The 25115-nt window shown below is 37.9% G+C and overlaps 1 protein-coding gene across 6 annotated transcripts in view; it reads left to right on the top strand.

Annotated features, from left to right (window-relative positions):
* Helz (helicase with zinc finger) overlaps positions 1-25115 on the top strand; it is a 129940-nt gene that overhangs the window by 51076 nt on the left and 53749 nt on the right. For 5 of the 6 annotated variants that reach the window (XM_090349892.1, XM_090349891.1, XM_090349894.1 and 2 more), the window contains 6 exons: positions 6360-6627; positions 12629-12962; positions 15713-15843; positions 20662-20841; positions 21706-21810; positions 24885-25063. In XM_090349892.1, the coding sequence (XP_090206018.1) occupies positions 6360-6627; positions 12629-12962; positions 15713-15843; positions 20662-20841; positions 21706-21810; positions 24885-25063 (1197 nt within the window). The remainder of the gene's footprint in view (positions 1-6359; positions 6628-12628; positions 12963-15712; positions 15844-20661; positions 20842-21705; positions 21811-24884; positions 25064-25115) is intronic. The other variant, XM_090349896.1, reaches the window with a different exon arrangement.

Genomic DNA, 25115 nt, shown 5'->3' with positions numbered 1-25115 from the left:
AAGAGGGTAACTTTGAGACCTGATCTCTTCATTCAAATCCTTGGACTGATCTTGTTGTGAGTTCCCTGAGCTTATGTGAGTAGATGATTATGTCTTTTTTTGTTGTTACCAATTTTATTTTACTGTAAGATGATTTTAGCAGAATTAAATCTTTCGGTATTTGTTTGAGTGGAGTGTCTTTTTAATGGTAATTGTGTATGTCCTCTCAGTGCCTATTTCTTTGTTCTGAGGACTGTCCAGTTAGATTTGCTGATGCTAGTACATTATCTGTAAATTAGAAGTCCTGTGTACGTAAGTCTTCACTAGTCAATGTACGCACACACTAGTGTTGAGGAGAGCAGGGTGTCTAATAGAACTTGTTTGATGCTTATGAGAAGAGAATCCTGGTTTCAGCATGCAAGTACCTAAAAAAAAAAAATGATGTGTTTTCAGCACTATCACATCATTTCCTGAAGTTTGGAGTCTGGATCCAATATGATAAGGGAAGGGCATGTTAGTCAGTTCATTGTCTTTTGGTTGGATTTAGAGGTGCTTTACTTAAGAAATGCTTACGTCTTTATATAACAATATGCTATTAACACAGCATGCTGTATTACTCACTGTAGAACCACAATACAAAAAGAAGTTTTTCGCTATGTAGGAGAAACTACAAGGCCTCATTTCTGAGACCCTAGAAAAAGTTGTTCTTTTCATGACTGAAGCTAGGATTTTATTGTTTGGAAGTGGTGGATAGGTGGAATGGTCTTTCTCCTTTTCTTCACCTGTTAGGTGAGGCCAGAACAAAATGAAAATTCTTTTTGAGAGGACTTCATTGTACAGTCCATGTGGCCTTGAACTCACATGCCTTCACCTCTTGAGTGCTAGAATTTCAGGCATATATCATCATGTCTGCCCTTTATTAACATTTGTGGCCAAACTTTCCAGTTAGGTGTTATCTTCTTGCTGGTATTATCCAGACTTTATTTTGCCCTTATTTCTCACTCATTTTGATCCCTTTTATTATTTAGTTGGGTGTATTTTGATCCGTTTTTTCTGAGTACTCTAGGGAATTTTTATTTTGATAAAATAATAGTAAAAGTGAAAGTGTAGGATTTGGCAAATTAATCCTATAGGGGACTAGATAGTAGCTCTTTTAGATGTTTCAGGACATAGAGTTTCTGTCCCAGGTGTCCAGCACTGTATTGTGAGAAAGTGGCCAGAAGGTAATATATAAATGAATGGCAAGGCTGTGTTCCAATAAAACTTTATTTTCAGATATAACTGGGCTAGGTTTAGCTTGGGTGATAGATATTGTTTGCTCTCTGTATTGTAAGTAGTTTTTAGAACTACTGAACTACTGGGAAAACACACTTTATAGATTACAAAGAAATTTAAATTTTACATTCAAATGTAAAAGAATGTGGTTAATCTGTGGAATATATATATATAATTTATTTATTTATTTATTTTTTCCCCCAGTCCTGGACTTGAGGTCAGGGCATGAGCACTATCCTTGGACTTTCTCAAGGCTAGAGCTCTACCATTTGAGCCTCAGCATCACTTCCAGCTTTTTTCTATGTATGTGGTACCAAGGAATCGAACCCAGGTCTTCATGCATGCTAGGCAAGCACTCTACCACTAGGCCAAACTCTCAGCCCATGTGGGTTATATTTTAAAGAGTGCTTTTACCGTAGTGATTTGTAACTCATGATTGGTTCCTCCAGAAGAATAAATTTTAAGTATTGTCAAGAATTTCTGCTAGCTAAATAAAAGCATATCTAGTTAACACAAAATGTTAAGTGTCTTTAAATGAAAAGAATGTTGCACAAAGGTGGAAAGAGGTCAGGGTGGTTTTATGTCAGGAGGAGTGAAGGCACATGGACTACTTTGGCTTTAGGTATCTGCTTTTTGGCTAGTTAGAGATGAGTGGAGGATGAAATTCCTTGCCAAACAGAAGTGTATTGAGGGGCTGGAAATGTGGCTTAGTGGTAGAGTCCTTGTCTAGCATTCATGGGTTTGATTCCTCAGTACCACATAAACAGAACAAGGCAGAAGTGGAACTGTGGTTCAAATGGTAGAGTGCTATCCTTGAGCAAAAGAAGCTCAGGGCTAGTTCAAGCGCCAGGACTTGCCAAATGAAAGAAAAAAAGAAAGGAAGAAAATGAAATGTTTAAGTACTCACTTTCCACCTAGTTGTATGATCCTAAGCAGAGCACTTGACACCTCTGAGCTTAAACATTTATCTTTCTTAGATGACATGAGGTCTAAAAAGGAGTCCTAGACAGTATCTAGCTCATAGTAGGCATGTTATAAATAATTGTTACTTTTATGTTATCACATTATCATTTCAGACTTACACATAGTGAAGAAAGCGAGAAGAGAAAGAGGCAATTTGTGTGTGTGTGTGTGTGTGCGTGCGTGCGTGCGTGCGTGCTCACGTGTGCATGTGCGTGTGTACACGTGTGCTCACATGTGTGCCAGACCTGGGGCTTGAACTCTGGGCCTGGGCACTGCTCCTATGCTTCTTCTGCTCATGACTAGCACTTTACCGACTTCTGCACCTCTAGCTTTTAGTGGTTAATTGGAGTAGGAGTCTCATGAGCTTTCCTGCCCTAGCTGCCTTGGAACTGCAATCCTCAGATCTCAGTAGCTAGGAATATCTTCTGAGTAGCTAGGAGTATAGGAATGAGCCACTGGTGCCTGGCAAGTTTTTAAATTTTAAGAGGAGATTTTAGATAGAGGGACATAAATCAAAGAGTGGAGACATTAAGGGCAAAGTGTGCAGAGGTGTTGGCAAGAGAACCTCTAGGGAGTTGAAGGATTTCCACAGAGCTCTAGAGTTTGGAGCCTGGTAACTAGCAGTAGTCTGCTTTCTGGTACTTCTCATCTATCACTGTGTAAATACAACATTTTATATTTTGTTCATGAACATCTTCCTTTTTATAATACAGGTATCATATTTTCAGTTATTTTAGTTTTATAAATCTTTGCCTTTTTCTTCAAATAAGGCTTTTAAGTATTTGTGCTTAGAAAACAATTGAAAAATATGAAATGTTTTCTTGAACTAATTTGGAAACATGAAATAATTTTACATAGTGAACTTTGTGGTTCAAGGACAGAGGAAAATATGTATTATATTAATATAAAATGTACAAAATTTATTTTCCGGTAAAAGATTTTGAACATTGTAAAAGGGAAAGCCTAAATCTGGGTTTTGACAAGCTAGATGACATTGGCATGTCAAGATAACTCTGTCTCTTCTTACAAGAGGAAGTAGTTACTGGTCATTGGTTTACGTCTGTGACCTTTTGATTATTTTCAAGGTTCTTCATTCTGTTAATCCAACTTTCCTCTGGGTGTGGTGGCTCATGCCTGTAACCCTAGTTACTCAGGAGGCTGAGATCTGAAGATCACTGTTCAAAGCCAGCCCGGGCACTAAAGTCTACAAGACTCTTACCTCCAATTAAACACCAGAAAACTGGAAGTGGCTCTGTGGCTCAAGAGATAGGGTGGTAACCTTGAGCTGAAGAGCCCGGGCCCAGAGTTTAATAAGTCCCACGGTGGATTCCTCCACCAATATATATACTTTCCTTACTCCAAACAGTAAAGATATTCTGTATACCTTCTTCATTATTCTGAATTTTAATTTGTTAAAAGAGCTGATTAGGGCCAGCTCTAGTGGTAGACATACTCAGAAAAAGCTGGAAATGGTGCTGTGGCTTAAGTGGCAGGGCACCAGCCTTGAGCAAGAAGTGTCCAAGGACAGTGCCCAGGCCCTGAGTTCAAGCCCCAGGAATGGTAAACCAAACAAACAAAAACCCAAAAAACTGGTTATTTGGTTTGTTGCTGTATTGCTGTTTCTCTTTTTGACTTGAATTAAAGCTGAAAGTTGTGCACATCTTCTATTTGGATGATAATGAGTACCTAATGTTTAGTGGTGGTATGTGTATTTCAGGAATATTGGCATTTGTGTAGCTATGCTCTAATGAGGAATAGGTAGAGATTAATTTTAGAATGATTAGGAAGATGTGTTTAGCGTACTTTAGGAAACTATGCTTGTATGGCTACTACAAAGACAGTCAATTCAGGATATTTGATTTCTGTATTCTTAGAGGCTGCAGGTCAAATCCAGAATCCTGTGTGGGCTGATCAAGCATTCTACTCTGAGATGTCTCCAGGCTCTGTTTGTTTCCCACTCCCTACTTTCCCTTTCCTATCCTCCCCGCCACCACCCCTCCTCTCTCTTTCTCTCTCTTTTTAGCTACTTGTACCAGGGCTTGAACTCAGGGCCTGGCACTGTCCCTTAACTTTTTCTCAAGTCTCATGCTCTGCCTCCTAATGTCTTCAAATAGGGATCTTCAGGATCTCAGCCTCCTGAATAGATAGGATTATGGGCATGAGCTATAGTGCCTGGCTCTAGCATGATTTTAAACTGTCAGTTTTTAATTAGCAGGTCATCTTTACATCTTGATGATGATCATTTGTGTTCATGTTGCCTCTTGTGGCATATTTAAAATAAAGACAAAGGTTAAAATTAGAGCCTATATCACTTGGGAACTTGTCTATCTATATACCCATCGACTCATCCTGGGGCTTGACCTCCAGCCCTAAGCACTGTCCCTGAGATTGTTTTGCACAAGGCTAGTGCTTTATCCCTTGAGTCACAGTGCCACTTCCTGCTTTTCTCTGAGTAGATTATATTAGAGATAAGAGTCTCACGGGCTTTCTTGCATAGGCTGGCTTTGAACTCTCATCCTCCGATCTCAACCTCCTGAGTAGCTAGGATAACAGGGTGAACCACCAGGCCCCGGATGGGATTTGAATTTTATTTTTTATTAAGATACTAGGATATTTGTTAATACAGACAAATTTTTCTTGGTGAATGACTATACTTACATGTTTAGAATATATATGTAACATTTGAAATTTGCAACCGCAAGATGGTGTGTAGCTCAGTGGTAGAGTGCTTACCTAGTATCTGTGAGGTCCTGGGTTCAGAACATCCTGAGTTTGACAAAAGGACAAAAAAATAAATTGAAAATCATTCACTAACCATCACAAGGTAGTTATATCCATATTCTCATTAAAAAGATAATTTAGGTTAACTTTTTTTTGTACTTTGAGTCTCACTGATCTTGGCCTGAACTTTTTGTTTCTTTCTCAAATTTTAACCTGTGATATAAAATGGTCTTACCAATTATATTCTCTTAAAACTAGATAGTCAGCTGCTCAATGTTTTTTGCTTTGTCTGAGTCTCATTTTCATAAGTTTTACTCAGGAGGAAGTAACAGACTCTACATACTGAGCAGGCTTTGCTCACTGAATCTGTGGCTCTCATCCTGGACTATGTGCAACAGGATTTTCCTAGAGATGTCAGATTTGAACAATTCTCCACTTGTGATAGTGTGTCCTATTTACAGTTACCAGTTCACTGAAACAAAGCTAGAATTTTTCAGAAGTGATGTTTAAATGATACTCATTTTTCCTATTTAATCATAAAATATCTTGACATAGTTGTACAAATGAGTTTCAGTTCAACATATCAATTTATGTATACAATGTATCTCGATCATTGTCACCCCTCTCTTTGTTCCTCTATCTATCCCAACCCCACCAATTCCCTTCTGTTTCCTGGTTCCATTTTCACATATGTACACTGAATGTTATGACTGTCTTTGCCTCCATTCCTCTCTCTATTCATCCTGTCACAGCAGTGTTGTACATGTGTATTGTCTAAACTGTGTTTGCATTCAACCCACTTCTAGGTAGTTTCACTCTGCTTTATCACACAGGGAAAAATCTATCCTCCTCTTTCTATAATGGTACAGATATTGGTACGTGGAATAGAGAAGTTTATAGTGTCACTCAATATGAAGAATTTATCAGATCTTCCTACAGATTTGATTTCTCTTTACCTGGAGAATTAAATTGTAAATACTAATCTGCATTGAAAAATCATTAATAACTATTATGTGTAAAATGACATTCTTGCCAGGCACTGATATAGTTCATGCCCGTAGTCCTAACTTCTTAGGAGACTGAGATCTGAGAATTGAAATTTGAAGCCAGCCTGGGCAGAAAAGTTAAGTGTAGAGTGCTAGACTTGTGCAAATAACTCAGGGGTAGCACCCAGGCCCTGAGCTCAATCACTAGCTCCTGAATAAAAAAAAAAGAAAAAGAAAAAAAAAAAAAGAGGATTTCTAATAGCAGTTTTTTAAATGTTGAAAAGTTTGATTTGAGGATAATACTGGATAACACTCTTTGAGTTTATATTTTGCTTTTTACTAATTTTAGTGCTAGCATTTGAAATTGTCTTAGCAAGATATTAATGTATTTTAACATTATATTCCTTTATAAATGTGTTTCTTATTTCCATTTAGATCTTGAATACCTGATGCATGCAAAACAACAGCTAGTAACCACAGCTAAGCGGTGGGATTCTTCTTCTAAGACTATTATAGATTTTGAACCTAATGAAACTACTGATTTGGAGAAGAGCCTTCTTATCAGATACCAAATTCCTCTCTCTGCTGACCAGCTGTTTACTCAGTCCGTTTTAGACAAATCATTGACCAAGACCAACTATCAGTCACGGTTACATGACCTCCTGTATATAGAGGAGATAGCCCAGTATAAAGAAGTCAGCAAGTAAGTTCTTGAGAAACATTGTTCATTCTTGTCTTCTAACCTTTGGATGACATTTTAATTTTTAAAATGAAGGAGTATAACTCAAGATCAATAGTGAGATGATTATTCTTTAATGCCTGTATTCAATCTTTAACATATGAGTAAAAGCACTGTTTATTTTAGAGCATGGCTCATTTTCACAAGATCTTTCTAAGCATCTGTAAGAGGTTCAGCTCTTTGCCGTGTGTTGGGAATGCAAGCCTATGTTTCCTGCTCTTAAGCATTATGGTAGCTAGGTACTAGTGGCTCATGCCTATTATCTTAGCTACTTAGGTATCTGAAATGGAGAGGATTTTAGTTTGAGGCCAGCCCAGGCATAAATGTGAGACTTCTCAGCCACCAGCTTTATGGTATAGTGACTGCTTGTTACTCTAGCTACTTAGGTGCTTGAGATCAGGAGAATAGCCTTTCTGGACAGTCAGAGAAGAAAAGTCCACAAGATTCTCATCTCAGCAGAAAAAGCTGGGCCTCGTGGTATGTGACTGTTAGCTACAGAGGGAAGGGAGGGAGACTAAAAAAAAGGTTGAAGGTATGACTCAGTGGTATAATGTCTTCTCTTGCAAGCAAGGGGTTTTGAGTTCAAACCCCAGTAGCATAAAAAAATAAAATAGAATAAAATGAAATAAACCTTTAACATGAATGTTGGTCATACAAAGTATTCAAAAAAATACTTGTTGAATAAGTATATGAACACAGAAAGAAATTACATATTTTGAAAGAATGAAATGATTTAGATCTTCAAGAAAGTTTTGTGTGTGGGAGTGTGTGTATATGTATGTGTATATGTATACGTGGTACCAAGGAATCGAACCCAGGGCTTCATACATGCTAGGTGAGCCCTCTACCACTAGGCTATGCTCCCAACCCTAAGAAAGCTTTTTGATAGTAAGACAACTTTAGAAAAGTATACAATGCTTTAACATGTCTTATATTTTATTCCTGTGTCATGGATTAAAACCAAGTGCTTAAACTAAAAGCTTAGAAATGATAGTACAAATGAAAAAAGCTGTTGAGATCATTGTTATACTGGGTAGCAACTTTTTAATTCTTAGGTTTTTAGTTTTGTTTTGTTGTTTTTTTTTTTAATTTAATTTTATTATTTTTTTTTTTTTGCCAGTCCTGGGCTTGAGCTCAGGGCCTGAGCACTGTCCTTGGATCTTCTCAAGGCTAGAGCTCTACCACTTGAGCCTCAGCCCCACTTCCGGCTTTTTTTCTATGTATGTGGTACCGAGGAATCGAACCGGGGTCTTTGTGCATGCTAGGCAAGCACTTTAACCACTAGGCCAAACTCCCGGCCAGGATTTTAGTTTTTGAATGAAGATAAGCCCTAGCAATTGAACCACATTAGGAGACATGATGGCATTTTTTGAAGTATTTTTCTTAAGTATATTCAGCCTAGTCTTTTTTTTTTCTCATCAACTTGCCTTATTGATACCTTATCTTTAATATTATCAGTTGATCCTGAATAATTATTAAAGATATATTCAGAAAGAAAGAGTAAGTTAAACCTCAGTCTACTCTATTAATACATCTAACTTTCAAGGTGTACCTATTTTCAAATTAAATATGTAAAATACACAAAGTTAGTAGTTTTCATTATTTGAAGACTATATCTTGGCCTATTTATGGTGCTTTTATTTCATTTTTTGACTCAGAGTCTTGCTCTGTGGCCCACATTGTCCTCAAATTTGCAAGCCTCCTATCCATGTGCTGGTCTATGAGCCTTACCTAGTCATTTATGATATGTTTGCTCTTTCTTTCTGTCTCTGTCTTTCTGCTAGGGATTGAACTCTAATGGCTTTTGCTTGTTGAACCACTTTGTCAGGCTAATTTATTGTCTCTGAAAAGGCTTTTATTGCTGGGCATTGGTGGCTCGGATTATATTCCTTGCTACTTAGGAGATTGTGATCTGGGAGATCACAGATCAAAGGCAGCTGGAGTACAAGTCTACTGAACTCTTCAAAATAACCGACAAAAAGTTGGGCTGAAAGTATGGTTCAAATGGTAGAGCACTAGCCTAGCAAGGAAGAAGCCTTAGATTCAGACTCTTAATAGTATAAAAAAAAGTATTCACTGATTGTGTCTGTAGATTTTTCTAATTAAATGGCAAGCATAGTCGCTTGTATCATATATTTTATTTACATGTTGACATCCTAGTTCCTTTTTCCTTAAGAAAGAACCTGATAAATATTGGTATGAGATAGAGTTTAGAAGATAAGAGACTCTCGGACTTCTGGACTTCCGTGTGGACTGGCTCTGAACTGCAGTCCTTAGCTCTCAGTTTCTTGATAGCTAGGATTACAGGAGTGAGCCACCAGTGCCCAGCACACTCCTTTTTTAAACTAGGTTGAATAAATGTTATTAAAATTTACAAAATAGCAAGATGCTTGTGGCTTATGCATATAATCCTTGCTCCTCTGGAGGCTGAGATCTGAAGATATTGGTTTGAAGCCAGTCCAGGCAGGAAAATCCATACGTCTTTTATCTGTAATTAACCATTGAAAGGTTGGATGTAAAGCTTCAGGAGCACTAGCCTTGAGCAAAAAGCTAAGACATAGTACCTAGGCTCTGAGTTCAAGCTCCAGTATCAGAGAACAAAAAATATAGTATATCTGGATCTGAGCCTGAATTTAGCAGTAAAATTTATCTTTTATACTTACTGGTGGTACCAGAGTCTGATGGAAGATGGAGGTACACATAGAAGATAAGAGTATATCTTCATAGATGTCTGTGGAAGAGTGAGCTTGGGGAGGTTTGGGAGTGGTTGCCAAGTTAAGTGGTGGCTTATATACCTTTAATTTACTACTCAGGAGGCTAAGATCTGAGGATTGTGATTCAAAGCAAACCTGGGCAGGAAAGTCCATAAGACTATTATCTCCAGTTAACCACCAAAAAGCCAGAAGTGGAGCTTTGGCTTGAGTGCTCATAGAGTGCTAGCCTTGAGCAAAAAAATTCAGATAGTACCCGGGCCCTGAGTCCAAGCCCCAAGATGGGCCCCAAAACAAAAAAGCTGTACATCACTTTTTAGCAACGATGGGATCCTTTGTAAATTAAGAGTACCCTAAAAACTGCACACTGATAGCTCATGTCTATAATCCTAGCTACTCAGGAAGCTGAGATCTGAGTATAATGGTTTGAAGCCAATCTGAGCAGACAATCTGAGAGACTGATGAACCAGCAAAAAATGAAAGTAAGGGTGTATCTCAAATGATAGAATGCCAGCTATCAGCCAAACAAGAGCTTGAAGCACTGAAGTTTATGCCCCAGTACTGGCACACACCCAGATAAGAATGCTCTAGGAGTAATCTCTTCTCTCCAAGAAAGTCTTGGACTCCATAAAGAACTTAGAAAAATCCTCTAAGTCCAGAGTGTGGAAAAAGTCTTGATTTATTTCTCTTTTCTATCTTACTCTGAGATAATCTCATGTTGCCCAACGAATGGGGTTCATTGGTAATTTTTAAAAGCATATTACGTTATAGTCATTGGAGTTTTTAAACTTACCAGATGAATATCAGTCAATTTCTGAGCAGAAAGCTTTGAGCAGATCACTTGCTCTCTGGGGAATCTTGATTCAGTCCCTGCCAAGTGTGAGTGTTCAATGGAGGACTCATTCCTTCCTTACTGCTCTTCTAAAGGTTCTGGAAAATATCAGCAGAATGCAAGTGTTGTGTGTTTTTAAGCTGACACTGCTCTTTTAAATGCAAGATGTAACTTACGATTTTTTAATGGAAATAGTTCTAAAAAATATAAATAAAGGGCCAGGAGTTTGGCCTAGTGGTAGAGTGCTTGCCTAGCATGCACCAAGGTGGGTTTGATTCCTTGGTACCACATACATAGAAAAAGCCAGAAGTGGTGCTGTGGCTCAAGTGGTAGAGCTCTAGCCTTTGAGAAAGCCCAAGGACAGTGCTCAGGCCCTGAGTTCAAACCCCTGGCAAAAAAAATAAAATACATTAAATTTATACACAAAAGAATTCTCTTCACAACTGAATGTATAGATTTTAAGACTTCATTTCTTCATTCAAATTTTGAAGTGTTCTGAGAAAAAGTAGAAAATGTGTGCCTTGTTATTATTACTGCCTTTTCAGAATGGCAGATTGCTGGTTTATATCCTTCTCACCGCATATTTTTTGACTGAAGGTTATCTTGATTCTCTGTGCTGCTTTCGTATACATGTTCTCATACTCGTGTACGCATGTGAAAGAGTGTCCCAGCTAAGGTCCAGGAGGCTTGATTTTTCCATCTGTATCCCACATAAGATTTGGCTTCTTGTAGCCCTGAAGGCCTGGGGGTATGTCTTAAATATAGAGCACTTCTCTAGCAAACGTGTAGGTTTACTCACACATACAATTATGCTGTTGTTACTCATTAACATAATTGAAAGAGAAATTGTTTCTTAGTCTTGGTCCTGGGACTTAAACTCGGGGCCTGGGTGTTGACCCTGGACTTTCTTTAAAGCTCAAGATTATTAGCATTCTTTACTTGAGTAAAGCCATTTCTGGCTTTTTTTATTCTTTCCCATTGGTTGTGGGACTTGGACTCTGGGCCTGGGCGTTGCCCCTGAGCTCTTCAGCTCAAGGCTACCACCCTATCCCTTGAGCCACAATGCCACTTCCTGTCTTTTGGTGGTTAATTGGAGATAAGAGTCTGGAGGATGGACTTAGTACCTGGGCTGGCTTTGAACCACAATATCAGATCTCAGACTCCTGAGTAGCTAGGATTATAGATGTGAGCCACTGTACCCAGCCTTAATTTTTTTGATGAACTTTTCCTCCCTGGACTGGCTTTGAATGTGAGAATGTGATCTTCAGATCTCAGCTTTTTTTTTTTTTTTTTTTTTTTTTTTTGCCAGTCCTGGGCTTTAGCTCAGGGCCTGAGCACTGTCCTTGGACTTTCTCAAGGCTAGAGCTCTACCACTTGAGCCTCAGCACCACTTCCGGCTTTTTTCTATGTATGTGTTACCGAGGAATCGAACCCGGGTCTTCGTGCATGCTAGGCAAGCACTTTAACCACTAGGCCAAACTCCCTGCCCTCAGCTTTTTTTTTTTTTTTTGGTTGGTCATTGGGGCTTCAACCTGCCTGGGCGCTCTTCAGTTCACGGCTACTGCCCTACTCCTGGGCCTGGGCCTTGTCCCTGAGTTCTTCAGCTCTAGGCTACTGCCCTACCCTTGGGCCACAGCCCCACTTCCCATTTTCTAGAGGTTAGGGTAGAGGTAAGAGTCTCAGGTCCTTTTGTGTCCACGCTGGCTTTGAACCTTGATCTTTAAGATCTCAGCTTCTTAGCCCAGAGTAGAGGCATGAGTCACTGGCACCTGTCAAAAGAGAAGTTTCATGGGGCCAGGAGTTTGGCCTGGTGGTAGAGTGCTTGCCTAGCATGCATGAAGACCCATGTTCCATTCCTTGGTATCACGTACATAGCAAAAAAAAAAAAAAAAAAAACCAAAAAAACGGAAGTGGTGCTGAGGCTCAAGTGGTAGAGTGCTAGGCTTGAGAAAGTCCAAGGACAGTGCTCAGGCCCTAAGCCCCAGGACTGGGGAAAAAAAAAAAAAAAGAAGTTTCATGAGTATGTTCTTTTAGTAAGATCTACCTGGAAAACAACCACTTGAAAGGCATTCTAATTTTACTGTAGTATCTTTGCTTCTGGTCCCATGTGATTTTTAGTCTCAGTTGTATCAATGGTTTGCCTAAACAGGTTTTTATATTAGTATGTTTTATTAAAATATTGTATCATTTCAATACTCAAGTATTACCAAATATGCATATTTACTTTTGTTTTTTAAACACAACTAAGTTTGTATCTTTATATACATTACATTTAGTCATGTAAAAGGTTTTTTGTGTCCAACTTGGGTTAAAGGCAAAAAGAGAGCAAAATGGAATTGATGGGAAAGTTTAACTTTCATTGTGTTTATATTCAGTTGTTATGGTTTTGATGTAACAAACTAGTTTTCTACTTCTGATTCAGGTTCAACCTCAAAGTGCACTTGCAGATTCTAGCAAGCTTCATGCTCACTGGAGTTTCTGGGGGCGCTAAGTATGCTCAGAACGGACAACTTTTTGGTCGTTTTAAGCTTACTGAAACACTTTCTGAAGATACTTTGGCTGGACGACTGGTGATGACCAAAGTCAGTGCTGTTTATTTATTACCAGTCCCTAAAGAGATGTCAGTACAAACCCAGGGAACCAAAGAGAAGGTTTATGAAGCTACTATTGAAGAAAAAACAAAAGAATATATATTTTTAAGGATATCCAGGGAATGCTGTGAAGAACTGAATCTTCGGCCTGACTGTGACATACAGGTAGGTTGGAGGGCTGCATTCTCACTGTGTTGTCAGCTGATAGTCTTCTTTTCCCATCTTATACCTTAACCAGACAGAGTGCAGTTGGCTTTGAATTCTTGTGTAGAGAGTTGAACATTGGACCTCTGATAACTCACAGAGAAATTCATTTTTGTAGTGTGTGCGTATGTGTTTGTCTGAGTTCTGGGGTTTGAAATTCAGGGCCTGGGCACTGTTGCTGAGCTTTTTTTGCTCAAGGCTGGCACTCTGCCTCTTAAGCCACATCTCCACTTTTCATCTTTTTGCTTTTTTTTTTTTTTTGTGCTTACGTTGGAAATAAGTCTCTTGCAGGGCGGGGAATGTGGCTTAGTGGTAGAGGACTTGCCTGGCATGCATGAAGCCCTGGGTTGGATTCCTCAGTACCACATAAACAGAAAAAGCCAGAAGTGGTACTATGGTTCCAATGGTAGAGTACTTTAGCCTTGAGCAAAAGAAATTCAGGGCAGTGCCTAGGTCCTGAGTTGAAGCCTCAGGACTGGCACAAAAAAAAAAGTCATGGACTTTGAGCCTGGGCTAATCCTCATATCTCAGCCTTCTGAGTAGCAAAGATTATAGGCATAAATTACTGCTACCCAGCTTTTTTGTTGTTTTCTTGAGACAATCTCACTGTTGCATCCACATTCACCTCAAACTTGTGATCCTCTTGCTTCAAGTCCTGAGTGCTGGATTGCAGTTGTGTGATACTACACCATACTTTGAATCTTCCTAATTTAAGTAACAACTAGAATATTCCTGTTTAATTAAGGTTGATCTTTCTGATTAAAGTTTTAAATCTGCAGTGAGTGAACAGAACAAAAACAACAAAAAACTAAGACATACACCTTTTATCTTACTCTCCTGTTTTGCTGTTGTTGTTGTTGTTGTTGTATTGTTTTGAACTTAGGGCTTTGTACTTGCCAGGCAGCTTAACACTAGAATTAAGCCTTTGGAGTTGTAAAAATTACTTACTTTATTTATTGATTGATTGATTGATTGATTGCCTGTCCTGAACCTTGAACTCAGGGCCTGGGCACTGTCCTTGGATACTTTTTGCTCAAGGCTAGCCCTCTACCACTTGAGCCACAGTGCCATTTCCGGCTTCTTCTGTGTATATGGTTCCAGAGGATCAAACCCAGAGCTTCCTGCATGCTAGGCAAGCACACTACCACTAGGCCACACTCCCAGCCCTTATTTATATTTTTTTGCCAGTCCTGGGTCTTGAACTCAGGGCCTGAGCACTCTCTTTTGGCCTTCTCAAAGGCTGGAACTCTTACCACTTGAGCCTCAGCACCACTTCTGGCATTTTCTTTTTCTTTTCTTTTCTTTTTTTTTTTTTTTTTTAAGAAGGAAGAGAGTTAGCCATGAGCTAGTAGCGCATGCCTGTAATTCTCGCTACTCAGAAGGCTGAGATCTGAGGATTTTTTTTAATATATTTTTTATTGTAATTAATAAAAGGGTTACATGATATTTGCCAGATAGAAGGTGCATTAATTCACATACATTGATACCCTTTCACATGTCTTGGTACCCATTACCCTCCCCCCACCCATCACCCACTCCCCGACTTCTGGCATTTTCTATGTATGTGGTACCAAGGAATTGAACCCAGGTCTTCATGCATGCTAGGCAAGCACTCTACCATTAGGCCATGTTCCTGGCCCATAACTTTATTTTTCTAATAGGAACTGCTATTTTTGCCTGGGGTTAGCCTGAACTGTGATCGTCCTATTTATTCAAATATGAGCTGTTATGCTCTAGCTGTCTTCTTAAACATAAAACTTTGTGGGCCGGGAATTTGGCCTAGTGGTAAAAGTGCTTTCCCAGCATGCATGAAGACCCAGGTTCAGTTCCTTCAAACCACATACATAACAACAACAACAAAAAGCTGGAAGTGGTACTGTGGCTCAAGTGGTAGAGTTCTAGCCTTGAGAAAATCCAAAGACAGTGCTCAGGCCCCGTGTTCAGTCCCCATGACTGGCAAAACAAAAACAAGAACTTTGTGAAAATTATTCACTTATAGTAAATCCCTATGTAAGGTAGATTATCATTCAATATATGATAGTTCACAGATGTTCTATGGATTTTATAAAATTTTATTTATTTTTTTTGAGGGCCTTGAACTCAGTCTGGGTGCTATCTCTTACCTCTTCAGCTCAAGGCTACTGCCCTACCCCTGGGCCTGGACACTGTCCCTGAGCTCTTCAGCTCAAGGCTGCCACCCTACCCTTGAGCCAAGCCCACTTCCCATTTTCTAGAAATCAATTGGAGATAAGAGTCTCAGGTCCTTTTGTGCTCTGGGCTGGCTTTGAACCTTGATCCTCAGATCTCAGCCTCCTGAGTAGCTTGGATTACAGGCGCGAGCTACCGCATCCAGCTTAAAATTTTATTCTTCATAAGAAAGAATCAGATACTCTTATCTAATTTGTACATAATTTATAAGTCCCTTAGTTTCTTAATGTGTCAAATGATGTTAATAATAGTATATACACTATTAGTACTGTTAAGTGAGATCATCATGTAAAGTACTTATTACAGTGCCTGGTGCTAAATAAACAAGGCAATATTATATACATCAATAATTTTTAGAATAAGAGTGTGCTTCCAAGTAATCTCCAAACTTGTCATCTCCTAACTTTTATCTCCGCAAGGTACTCTGTTGAACTACCAATAGTGATGTTTGCTTAAATGCCTTGAAAAATTCACTTGAAAATGAATTTTCATTTGTGTTTCAGGTTGAACTTCAGTTTCAGTTGAATAGATTACCCCTCTGTGAAATGCATTATGCACTAGACAGGATCAAGGACAATGGTGTTTTGTTTCCAGACATCAATATGACTCCCATCATACCTTGGAGTCCCAACAGGTACTGAAGTCTTAGGAGGAAAGCATGTTCATGTCAAGTTTAATGTCTTTGTCAAGTAACTGAAGCATATTTTTACAAGGAAGTTTGTCTGTAGTTGAGGGAGTGGAAGTATACCTAGAATGAACCATATGAGGTTCATCTATTTTCCTTTGTTTTCCCCCAGAATCTAAATGAGTTCTTTTGCTTTTCTCAACAGCTTTCATTTGATAGGATGCTAAACATCCCAATTTAGGAATATTGTTGCATAGAAGCAAAATGAAAAAATTAGGGCTTTTCTAAAGTGAGTCAAATAGTTCATTAAAAAAAAATGTGTGTGTGTGTATTTTTTTGTGGGGGGTCAGTCATGGGGCTTGAACTCTGGGCTTAGGCACTGTCTTAGCTCTTCAGCTCAAGGCTAGCACTCTACCACTTGAGCCACAGTGCCACTTCTGGATTTCTAGTGGTTAATGGGACTTTACTGCCTGGGCTTTGAACTCTGATCCTCAGATCTCAGCCTCCTGAGTAGCTAGGATTACAAGGTTGAGCCACTGGCACCCAGAAAATATTCCTGGTTTTTTTTTTTTTTTTTGGTTTGGTTTGGGTTTTTTTTTGGTAGTATTGGGTTTATTTTTCTTTAAGAAAAACTTTTTTTTTTTTTTTTTTGGACATTCCTGGGCTTAAACTCAGGGCCTGGGTACTGTCCTTGGGCTTTCTCAAGGTTAATGCTCTACCACTTGAGCCATAGCACCACTTCTGGCCTTTTCTGTGTATATGGAACCAAGGAATCTGACCCAGGGCTTTGTGCATGCTAGCTAGGCAAGCACTCTACCACTAGGCCACAAGACCAGCCCAAATCTTTCCTTTCTATGGGCCATGCTGAATTTCAGCCTAAATTATTTCTGTAGAATTCTTGTTATAATCTTTGTCCTTCATACAAATCCTTGTTGTTTGGCTAAACTCACATATTCCTTCTGGAGTTAGTTTTGTAAAATAATCCTGTTATTTCACTGTTGACAATATCTGATCAGTTGGTAATCTGAGATCTTAACATAAATCTGTATTACTTAATGACTGCTTTCCCTCAGTATCTTTTAAGAGTATGTCGTAGTTTTGCTTCATACTGCCTTTCTTCTCTAATGTTTGTTTGGTCTAACCATATTGCCTTGACACTTATTTAAGTTGTCCTATATTTATTTCCCTTCTTGTTATAATTTTGTTAAGTAATTTTTGATGTTATTGGGGGTTTGAACTCGGGGCCTTGTGATTGCAATGCTGGCACATTTTTGCTGAGACATACTTTCAGCCCTGTTCAGTAATATTAAATGTATTCATGTTGTATAGACTTTTTTTTTCATCTTGTAAAACTGAAAGTGTTAATACCATCACATAACTTTGGTCTCTTCCTTCCCCATCCCTGTCTAGTCTTTACATGGTGTCCAGTTGAAGAATGCGGGGCTGGCTTTGAACCTTGATCCTCAGATCTCAGCTCCTGAGTAGCTAGGATTACAGGCATGAGCCACCATACCCGGCTTGAATAGAATAAATTTTCAAATTTATTTAGAATACATTTGGGAAGACTGACTTTTTTTAATTGTGAAAATCAAAGATGATTTATAACATGTAGTATTGATAAAGAAACATAATTTGTAATTATTGGCTTTTTTTTAACAAATTCATTATTCAGTGCTAAAAATTACACAGATGGTGGACAGTGATAGTTTCTGATCTCTGAAGCAACCATTTACACTGAAAGAATTGATAACCGGACTAGGTGCATAAATAGAATAGACCTTGTTTTGTTTTTCCGAAATTACACCTGCAAGTTTTTCATTAATCTCTTAGATTTGTACCTACATATGTAATCTTCTCCCTCCCCCTCTCAAATTTGTTTGAGTCCCCAGATTTGAAAGATTAGGATGAATTTTTAAGGGTTTGTTTTTTTTCATATATTTTTTATTGTAATTAATAGAAGGGTTACATGATATTTGCTAGATAGATGGTACATTAATTCCCATTTAAAAAATATCTTCTGGTCAAGTAATACCTATTTTTTCTACAGTCGTCTGGAGTATTACAGAATGAATATAAACTAAAAACAGTTAACGTCTAACCAGTTTTCCAAACATTTTTGTGTGAATGTTTGTTTATATAAATAGGTGTTTATTTACAGCTAACCATCTGATTGTGGTAGTATTGTTACCTCCACATACAGTTAAAGGAACTTGAGGGGCAGTTATCAACGAATCATAGTGATCTGCTGTGAATACAAGTTGCTGTTCTCTATTGTAATGGGGGGACAGAGGTTACTAAGCCTTAGAAGTGGCCTGGGGTGGGGCAGGGGCACAGCAGTGCTGGGGAGGCTTGTGATTCCCTTCTGCTCTCTGCCAGTGGAGTGTGTGGCTTTTTTTCTTCATATTGTCTCATAGCTATTCCATGGTTGCTCCAGAGTTATTTTCCACTCACACTTTCCAACCAGCTGAATGAGGAAGGTGACAGAGCAAGAAGGATTCTTTCTTCAACAACAACTCATGAGGCTTTGCTTTTATCTTGTTGACTCTAGAAGCTATTTTTTTTTTTTTTTTTGCCAATCCTGGGCTTGGGCTCAGGGCCTGAGCACTGTCCCTGGATTTTCTCGAGGCTAGGGTTCTACCACTTGAGCCACAGCACCACTTCTGGCTTTTTGCTATGTATGTGGTACTGAGGAATCAAACCTGGGTCTTCGTGCATGCTAGGCAAGCACTCTACCACTAGGCCAAACTCCCGGCCCTCTAGAAGCTATTTTGAGAGACTTCTTTGTACGCTTGATTGACTAGGATATGTCTCCAGGAAAAGAGGCTGGGAATAGTGTGTTATGACTTAGTTAGGCCTAACAATAGAAGAAGACAGGAAGAGGGTGCTGTGAATGTTTTGGGGGTAATCATTCAGTGTCTGCCACATATATCAAATCTGGACTTGGTCATCATTTTCTTCATTTCTAGAAGATGGAACATTATTGTTAGGTACTGGCAGAATTTGGATAAACTGCTAATAACCTGGCTCCTAGATGTCCACTGCATAGAGCTCATTTTGTCCTTTTTTTTGTTAATGTTAAAAATGTTTTTAAAGGGGCCAGGAGTTTGGCCTAGTGGTTAAAGTGCTTGCCTAGCATGCATGAAGACCCGGGTTCAATTCCTCGGTACCACATACATAGCAAAAAGCCGGAAGTGGTACTGAGGCTCAAGTGGTAGAGTGCTAGCTTTGAGAAAGTCCAAGGACAGTGCTCAGGCCCTGAGCTCAAGCCCAGGACTGGCAAAAAAAAAAAAAAAAAAATGTTTTTAAAAGAAAAAATAAGTGGGCTAGGAATTTGGCCTAGTGATAGAGTGCTTGCCTTGCATGCACGAAAACCCGGATTCGATGCCTCCATACCACATACATAGAAAAAGCTGGAAGTGGTGCTGTGGCTCAAGTAGTAGAGCACCAACCTTGAGGAAAACCAAAGGACAGTGTTCAGGCCTTGAGTTCAAGCTTCCAGGACTGGCAAAAAAGAAAAAGTATAAAGAAAAATAAGCAAGGGGCAGTGACTGTGGCTTGCCCAGCATACACCAAGCTCTGGGTTTAATTCCTTGGTACTGCATACACTGAAAAAACTGAAAGTAGTTCTGTAACTCAAGTGGTAGAATGCTAGCTTTGAGAAAGCTCAAGTACAGCGCTCAGGCCCTGAGTTCCTAGGACTGGCAAGAAAGAATAATAAGCAGTGGTAAAGTTTATTTTTTAAGTTGCATTTTTAAAGAATTTTTAAAGTTTGAGATATCTTTCGTAGTGACATGTAATTAAAAGTTGAAAATATTAAGATAATTTTCTATATATAATTAGCTTTAGTTTAGGTAGAATGCAGTCTTATTAGAGAGGGGATTTTTTTTTAATCTAAACTCTCCTATTTGGGGATCATTATTTAGGGATGTTAGAAATTTTCTAAGAATCTCTTTACTTACATACCCTTCTTACTTTGGTTCGCATCCCTGTCATTTTTATCATAGATGTGGCAATATTTAGTATTTTAATTGTAAATTTGGATGGGATGCTATTTATTCATTTGATCTATTTCAGCATGTCCTGTCCATTTAAGTGTTTAAAACTTAGCTAAATCATAAAGGGGACACTAGCAAGCTGGATCTCTAACCCTCATTTGTGCTACTGTGACATGTATATGATTTGTGTGCATGAACATGTTAGAAAGCGTGTTGTTTGGCTTTTAATACTTTTTAAAGTTTTTGCTGTTTTCTACGTTAATGTTTTGTAAAAAGTATCTCCTAAGAGCATACAAGTTCCCTACTTTTTTCTTGTTTTAAACCTTTCAATGGATTAATACTTGAAATTCACTTGGTTTTCCTTTCATATTTTATTTTTTATACATTTTACCAGCTGCTTTGATGCTTTTATCAGGGGACAGGCAAATAATGTCTTTGAAACATTGCTGTTACTTACTCAGGAAGGTAACAGTAACTGGATTACAAGTGTTTTAGTTTTTAGTTTCTTAGTTGCTTTAATAAGATTAGAGTATTTTTTTGTTCTGTTTTGTTTTGGCAGGTTGTGGGGCTTGACCTCTGGGTTTACGTGCTGTCCCTGAGCTCTTCAGCTTAAAGCTGTAGCTCTACCACTTGAACCACAGCACTACTTCTATAAGATTAGTTTTGAATTTCCTAAAAAGTGGTTTTAGGATAAGTATCAATTGCTTTAGGTGCTATTATTTCAGTAGATTTAATGGCATAGTAAAATTCAAAATACTTGTGTGTCATATCAGGTTGTGTTGATAACTATGAAGCAAATGATTTAAATAACGTATGTTTTTATTTTTCACAGACAATGGGATGAACAGTTGGACCCTCGACTAAATGCCAAACAGAAAGAAGCTGTCTTGGCAATTACCACTCCACTTTCCATCCAGCTGCCGCCTGTCCTTATCATCGGACCCTACGGAACAGGCAAAACATTCACATTAGCTCAGGCTGTCAAGCATATACTACAGCAGCAGGAAACTAGGTGAGGGGGTGGGAGCTATACTTGCATTTTGGTATTAGGGCTCTATGTTCTTTTAAATATAAAATGGGGGCCAGTAAGACAGTTTTCATCCAGGACTTAGAAAATTTCTAAAGTAAAACTTAGTCCTCTTAAAACATACATATTTATTTACTTTTGCCAGTCCTGGGGCTTGAACTCAAGGTCTGGGTACTCTCGTTGAGCTTTCTCAAGGATCGTGCTCTACCACTTGAGCCATAGCACTACTTCCAGCCTTTGATGTGCATGTGGTACCAGGAGTCAAATCTAGGGCTTTGTGCATGCTAGGCAAGCACTCCACCTCTAGGCCAAACTCCTGACCCAAAACATAATGTGTTTAAAATTGGCCAATATAAGACTTCCACTTTGCTGAGGAATTATGATATATGTTAGAGCCCAACAAGCTGGTTAAAAATGACATATTTATGGGCCGGGAGTTTGGCCAAGTGTTAGAGTGCTTGCCTAACATGCAAGAAGACCCAGGCTTGATTCCTTGGTACCACCTCTATAGAAAAAAGCTGGAAGTGGTGCTCTGGCTCAAGTGGTAGAGCTCTAGCCTCGAGAAAAAGTCCAAGGACAGTGCTCAGGCCCTGATTAAAGGCCCACAACTGGCAAAGAAAAAAAAAATTACATATTTAAATATAGGTTTAACCATGGTTTGGGGGAGCTTCCTTTATAGGCTAGAATAGTAAAAATTCTTAACAGTATCATTAACTAGTGTTAGAGACTGCCGGGTAGGTTAAGGGAAAGGGATACTGGATTAGTAAGATGGCCACTCCTTTTTTTGTATTGTACTGCTTGAGTAGTTTTGTGTTTTATCATTCTTTTTATTTGCACCATTTATTTCAGCAGGATTCTCATTTGCACCCATTCTAATAGTGCTGCTGATCTCTACATAAAGGATTATTTACATCCATATGTAGAAGCAGGCAATCCCCAGGCAAGACCTCTCAGGTATTTTTTTAAGGCTTATATTATGTATCTGTATCACACATACTTTGTCATTCTTAAGAAAAGGTGTCTGTAAAGATTTTAGTAGCTTTGGAAATACCCAAATCTTTAACTTCCTGTTGTCATTTGGAGGTTATATCTTTAAAAAAAAATCATTTAAAATTAAGGTAAAATATAAAAACTTTGACCATTAATTTCTTAAACATTAAATATATAGAAAGACATCCTTTTTTTAAGTTTCATGTGTAAAAATGTTACACCCTAAGTAGATTTTGATATGTACTAGTATGACAAAATACTATAAATATGATTAATTGAAGTTGAAAATTGAATTTAGCTGAAATTCTAGCATGGCTGAGTGGTCATATAGTGATGTTATATTTATGAAAAAATTTGATTTTAATCATGGTAATTTCATGAAAGCTATACATGAAATACTAAAATGATTTTTGCAATATAAATGTCATTAAGTGCAATTCACAAATTTTTGCTAGGAAAGTTTAGTGAGATCCTTTGAGTGTATATTTGGATGTGAAATGTACCTAAATAGAGGATTATTGGAGAACAAATCCTTTTCTTTAGAAAACAATCAAAAGTCATGAAGTGTTTATTATAAAGCCACCATTTGCTTTCATTGTTATATGAATTAATGTTTAGTTTTGCCATTTTACCAACTAATATATCATGGCCTAGATTCTTCAAAATATTGTTAAAAATAATTTCAAACCACACTTTGATTCATAATTTACTAACCTTTTATTTTTAGTTGGGCCCAGGCATGGAAAATTGAAATTATGCAATATAACACTTTAAGAACCATAACCAAAGCCATTTAAATGGTTTTGGAATTGAGTTGAAAAAGAGAGAAGAGAGTGGTTTGGCCTTCTCACATAGATTCTTTTGCTATATTTTGTTTTTATTCTAGAAGACAAAGCAGAGATAATTGTCTTAAGTAGAATTTAGTTGTGTTTACTAAGAAAATATTAAGTGAATTTACTTACTGTAAGTTAAAACATCACATTTATTGAAGGATAATTTTACCAATCACTAATTTGGTTCTGAGTCTTATCTACTGTAGATTAGAAATGAAAGTTTGAGTAGCTGCTTTTTATATCATTAATGTTATTCTTTTAATGGAGATAAAATGTTCATTTGTTGTTTTGGTAGAATTTGTGTCTATGTGTGTTGTAGGAAATGTGCCAATCTCAATTTTTGTGCTGTGCTTGGTTTAGAACAGTGGAATAGAGTTAGAATGCTTTCAACTCTTGGTTGGCTTAGCATAGGGCATTTTACACTTGAAGGGTAGAACTGTTGTTGCTGACCACTAAAATGTATTGTTTCACTAGGTAATGTTCACCATATTCCATGTAAAATTCCTTTTTTTTTTTTTTTGCTAGTCCTGGGTCTTGAACTCAGGGCTTGGGGACTGTCCCTGAGCTTTTTTTGCTCAAGGCCAACACTCTACCACTTGAGCCGTAGGACCACTTCTAGATTTTTCTGATTATGTGGTTTAGGGCTTTATGCATGCAAGGCAAGCACTCTATCACTAAGCCACATTCCCAGCCTGTAAAATTATTTTTTATAAGCTATAATCTGACAAGGAATGAGTGCATCTAAACATGTAGAATAACAAAGTTATATTCCAGTGTCTTTTATATGTAGTTAGTGGCCCATGTATGGGCCACTTGCTGCTAGCTGATCTTCTATTCTTTAAGTCGTACAACTGGCTCAGTGTAAAATGGGAAAATAACCAATATATTTAAGTTCAATTTTATTTAATAAATGGAATAAAACTAGGAAAACCATCTAACTTCTCTACATGTTTTATTTACATTTTTATAGTACTTTTTCTGTTTAGGAAAAGTGTTAATTTATAACTGTTTTCTGAGAGGATTAATACAGTAGTTCTTAGGATTTATTAGCACCACCTATATTAACTCAGATTAATGTATATTAATCACACTTTTCGTCATGATGAACAATGAATGTGAAATGTTTGGGAGATAGAGTAGAAAAATGAAAATGACAAACTGCGCTGGGAGGAGATCAGCTTTAGAGTGGAATTGTCGAAGGATACCAAGGAAGGAACACAAGAGGGCACCAAGTACCTATGTGTGATCATGAGAAAGGATGGGTTTCTTCAGTGAGTCAGGCTGATGAGGGATTTACTGTTTCCTCAGTACTGTGCAAGCTAGATGATGCCTTGGAAAATATGATAATGTGGAAATAGAGTGAATAGTATCTTTAAGTATATACATTTAGGATTCAAATTTATAGAATCCTGTTCATTGCCAGGGAAGAATTAAGTGTAAATTAAAATATTTAGGGATGAAGATTTTAGATTGTCCTTGGTTTCATTTTTTTTTTTACCTTGAATTAATTATAATGAGCCTTTAAAAGCAATGTAGAGGAAAACATAGTTTCTTTCTGTCCATAGATCTGGGGATCAGCATCTCTTCTGGCAAAGTAATAACTCTGGGAAAGCTGTCTTTTGAGAAAAAGTGCGTTTGCTGCTTTCTAGGCATATTGAAGGCATTTGTTGTTTTAGATAGCTCTTTAAAGAAATAGATATTCTTCTTAGGTCAGATCTTTCTGATTCTTAATAATTGAAGTATCCATTTAATTGTGTATTTATTACATATGAATAATGCGATATTCAATTACATGAATAAGGTTGCAATGAATTAAGTTTGTCACCAGACTATTGCCTGCTTTAAGAATTGCTTTCTTCTTTCTTAATTGGTATCATATATATGTACTTTCCCCTGTTGCTGGGATTGTACCTAGGGTCTATCACATGCTACCCAAGTGTTTTACCAGAAAGCTACATTGTTAGCTAAAGTCTTTAACTATGAACTTAACTGTCATTTGTCACTATTCTCAGAATTTGAAAAATATTAGATGGTTTTGAATGATCTTATTAATGATGTCTACCTTAACTATCACAAAAAATGACAGTATAAGATATTTAAGTATTTTTACAATCAGCATTACTAGAGTCTTCGCTAAATTTACAGTAAAACAGATACTGTTAAAATATTATTAAATATAAATCAGAAATGTTACCTTTTTTACAGGGTATATTTCCGAAATCGCTGGGTAAAGACTGTCCACCCAGTTGTGCATCAGTACTGTTTGATCTCCAGTGCACATTCCACCTTTCAGATGCCCCAGAAAGAAGATATTCTTAACCATCGAGTGGTGGTGGTGACCTTGAACACTTCCCAGTACCTCTGTCAGCTGGACCTTGAACCTGGTATGCCCATTCAAGACACAGAATCTGTGTCTTACAGGGTCATGGCGTATGT

The sequence above is a fragment of the Megascapheus bottae genome, chromosome 17 (assembly GCF_031878675.1).
Source record: "Megascapheus bottae isolate mThoBot1 chromosome 17, mThoBot2.hap1, whole genome shotgun sequence".
NCBI classification, from domain to species: Eukaryota; Metazoa; Chordata; class Mammalia; order Rodentia; family Geomyidae; genus Megascapheus; species Megascapheus bottae.
Note: the sequence above shows the minus strand (reverse complement) of the source record. Positions and strands in the feature narration are given on the sequence as shown.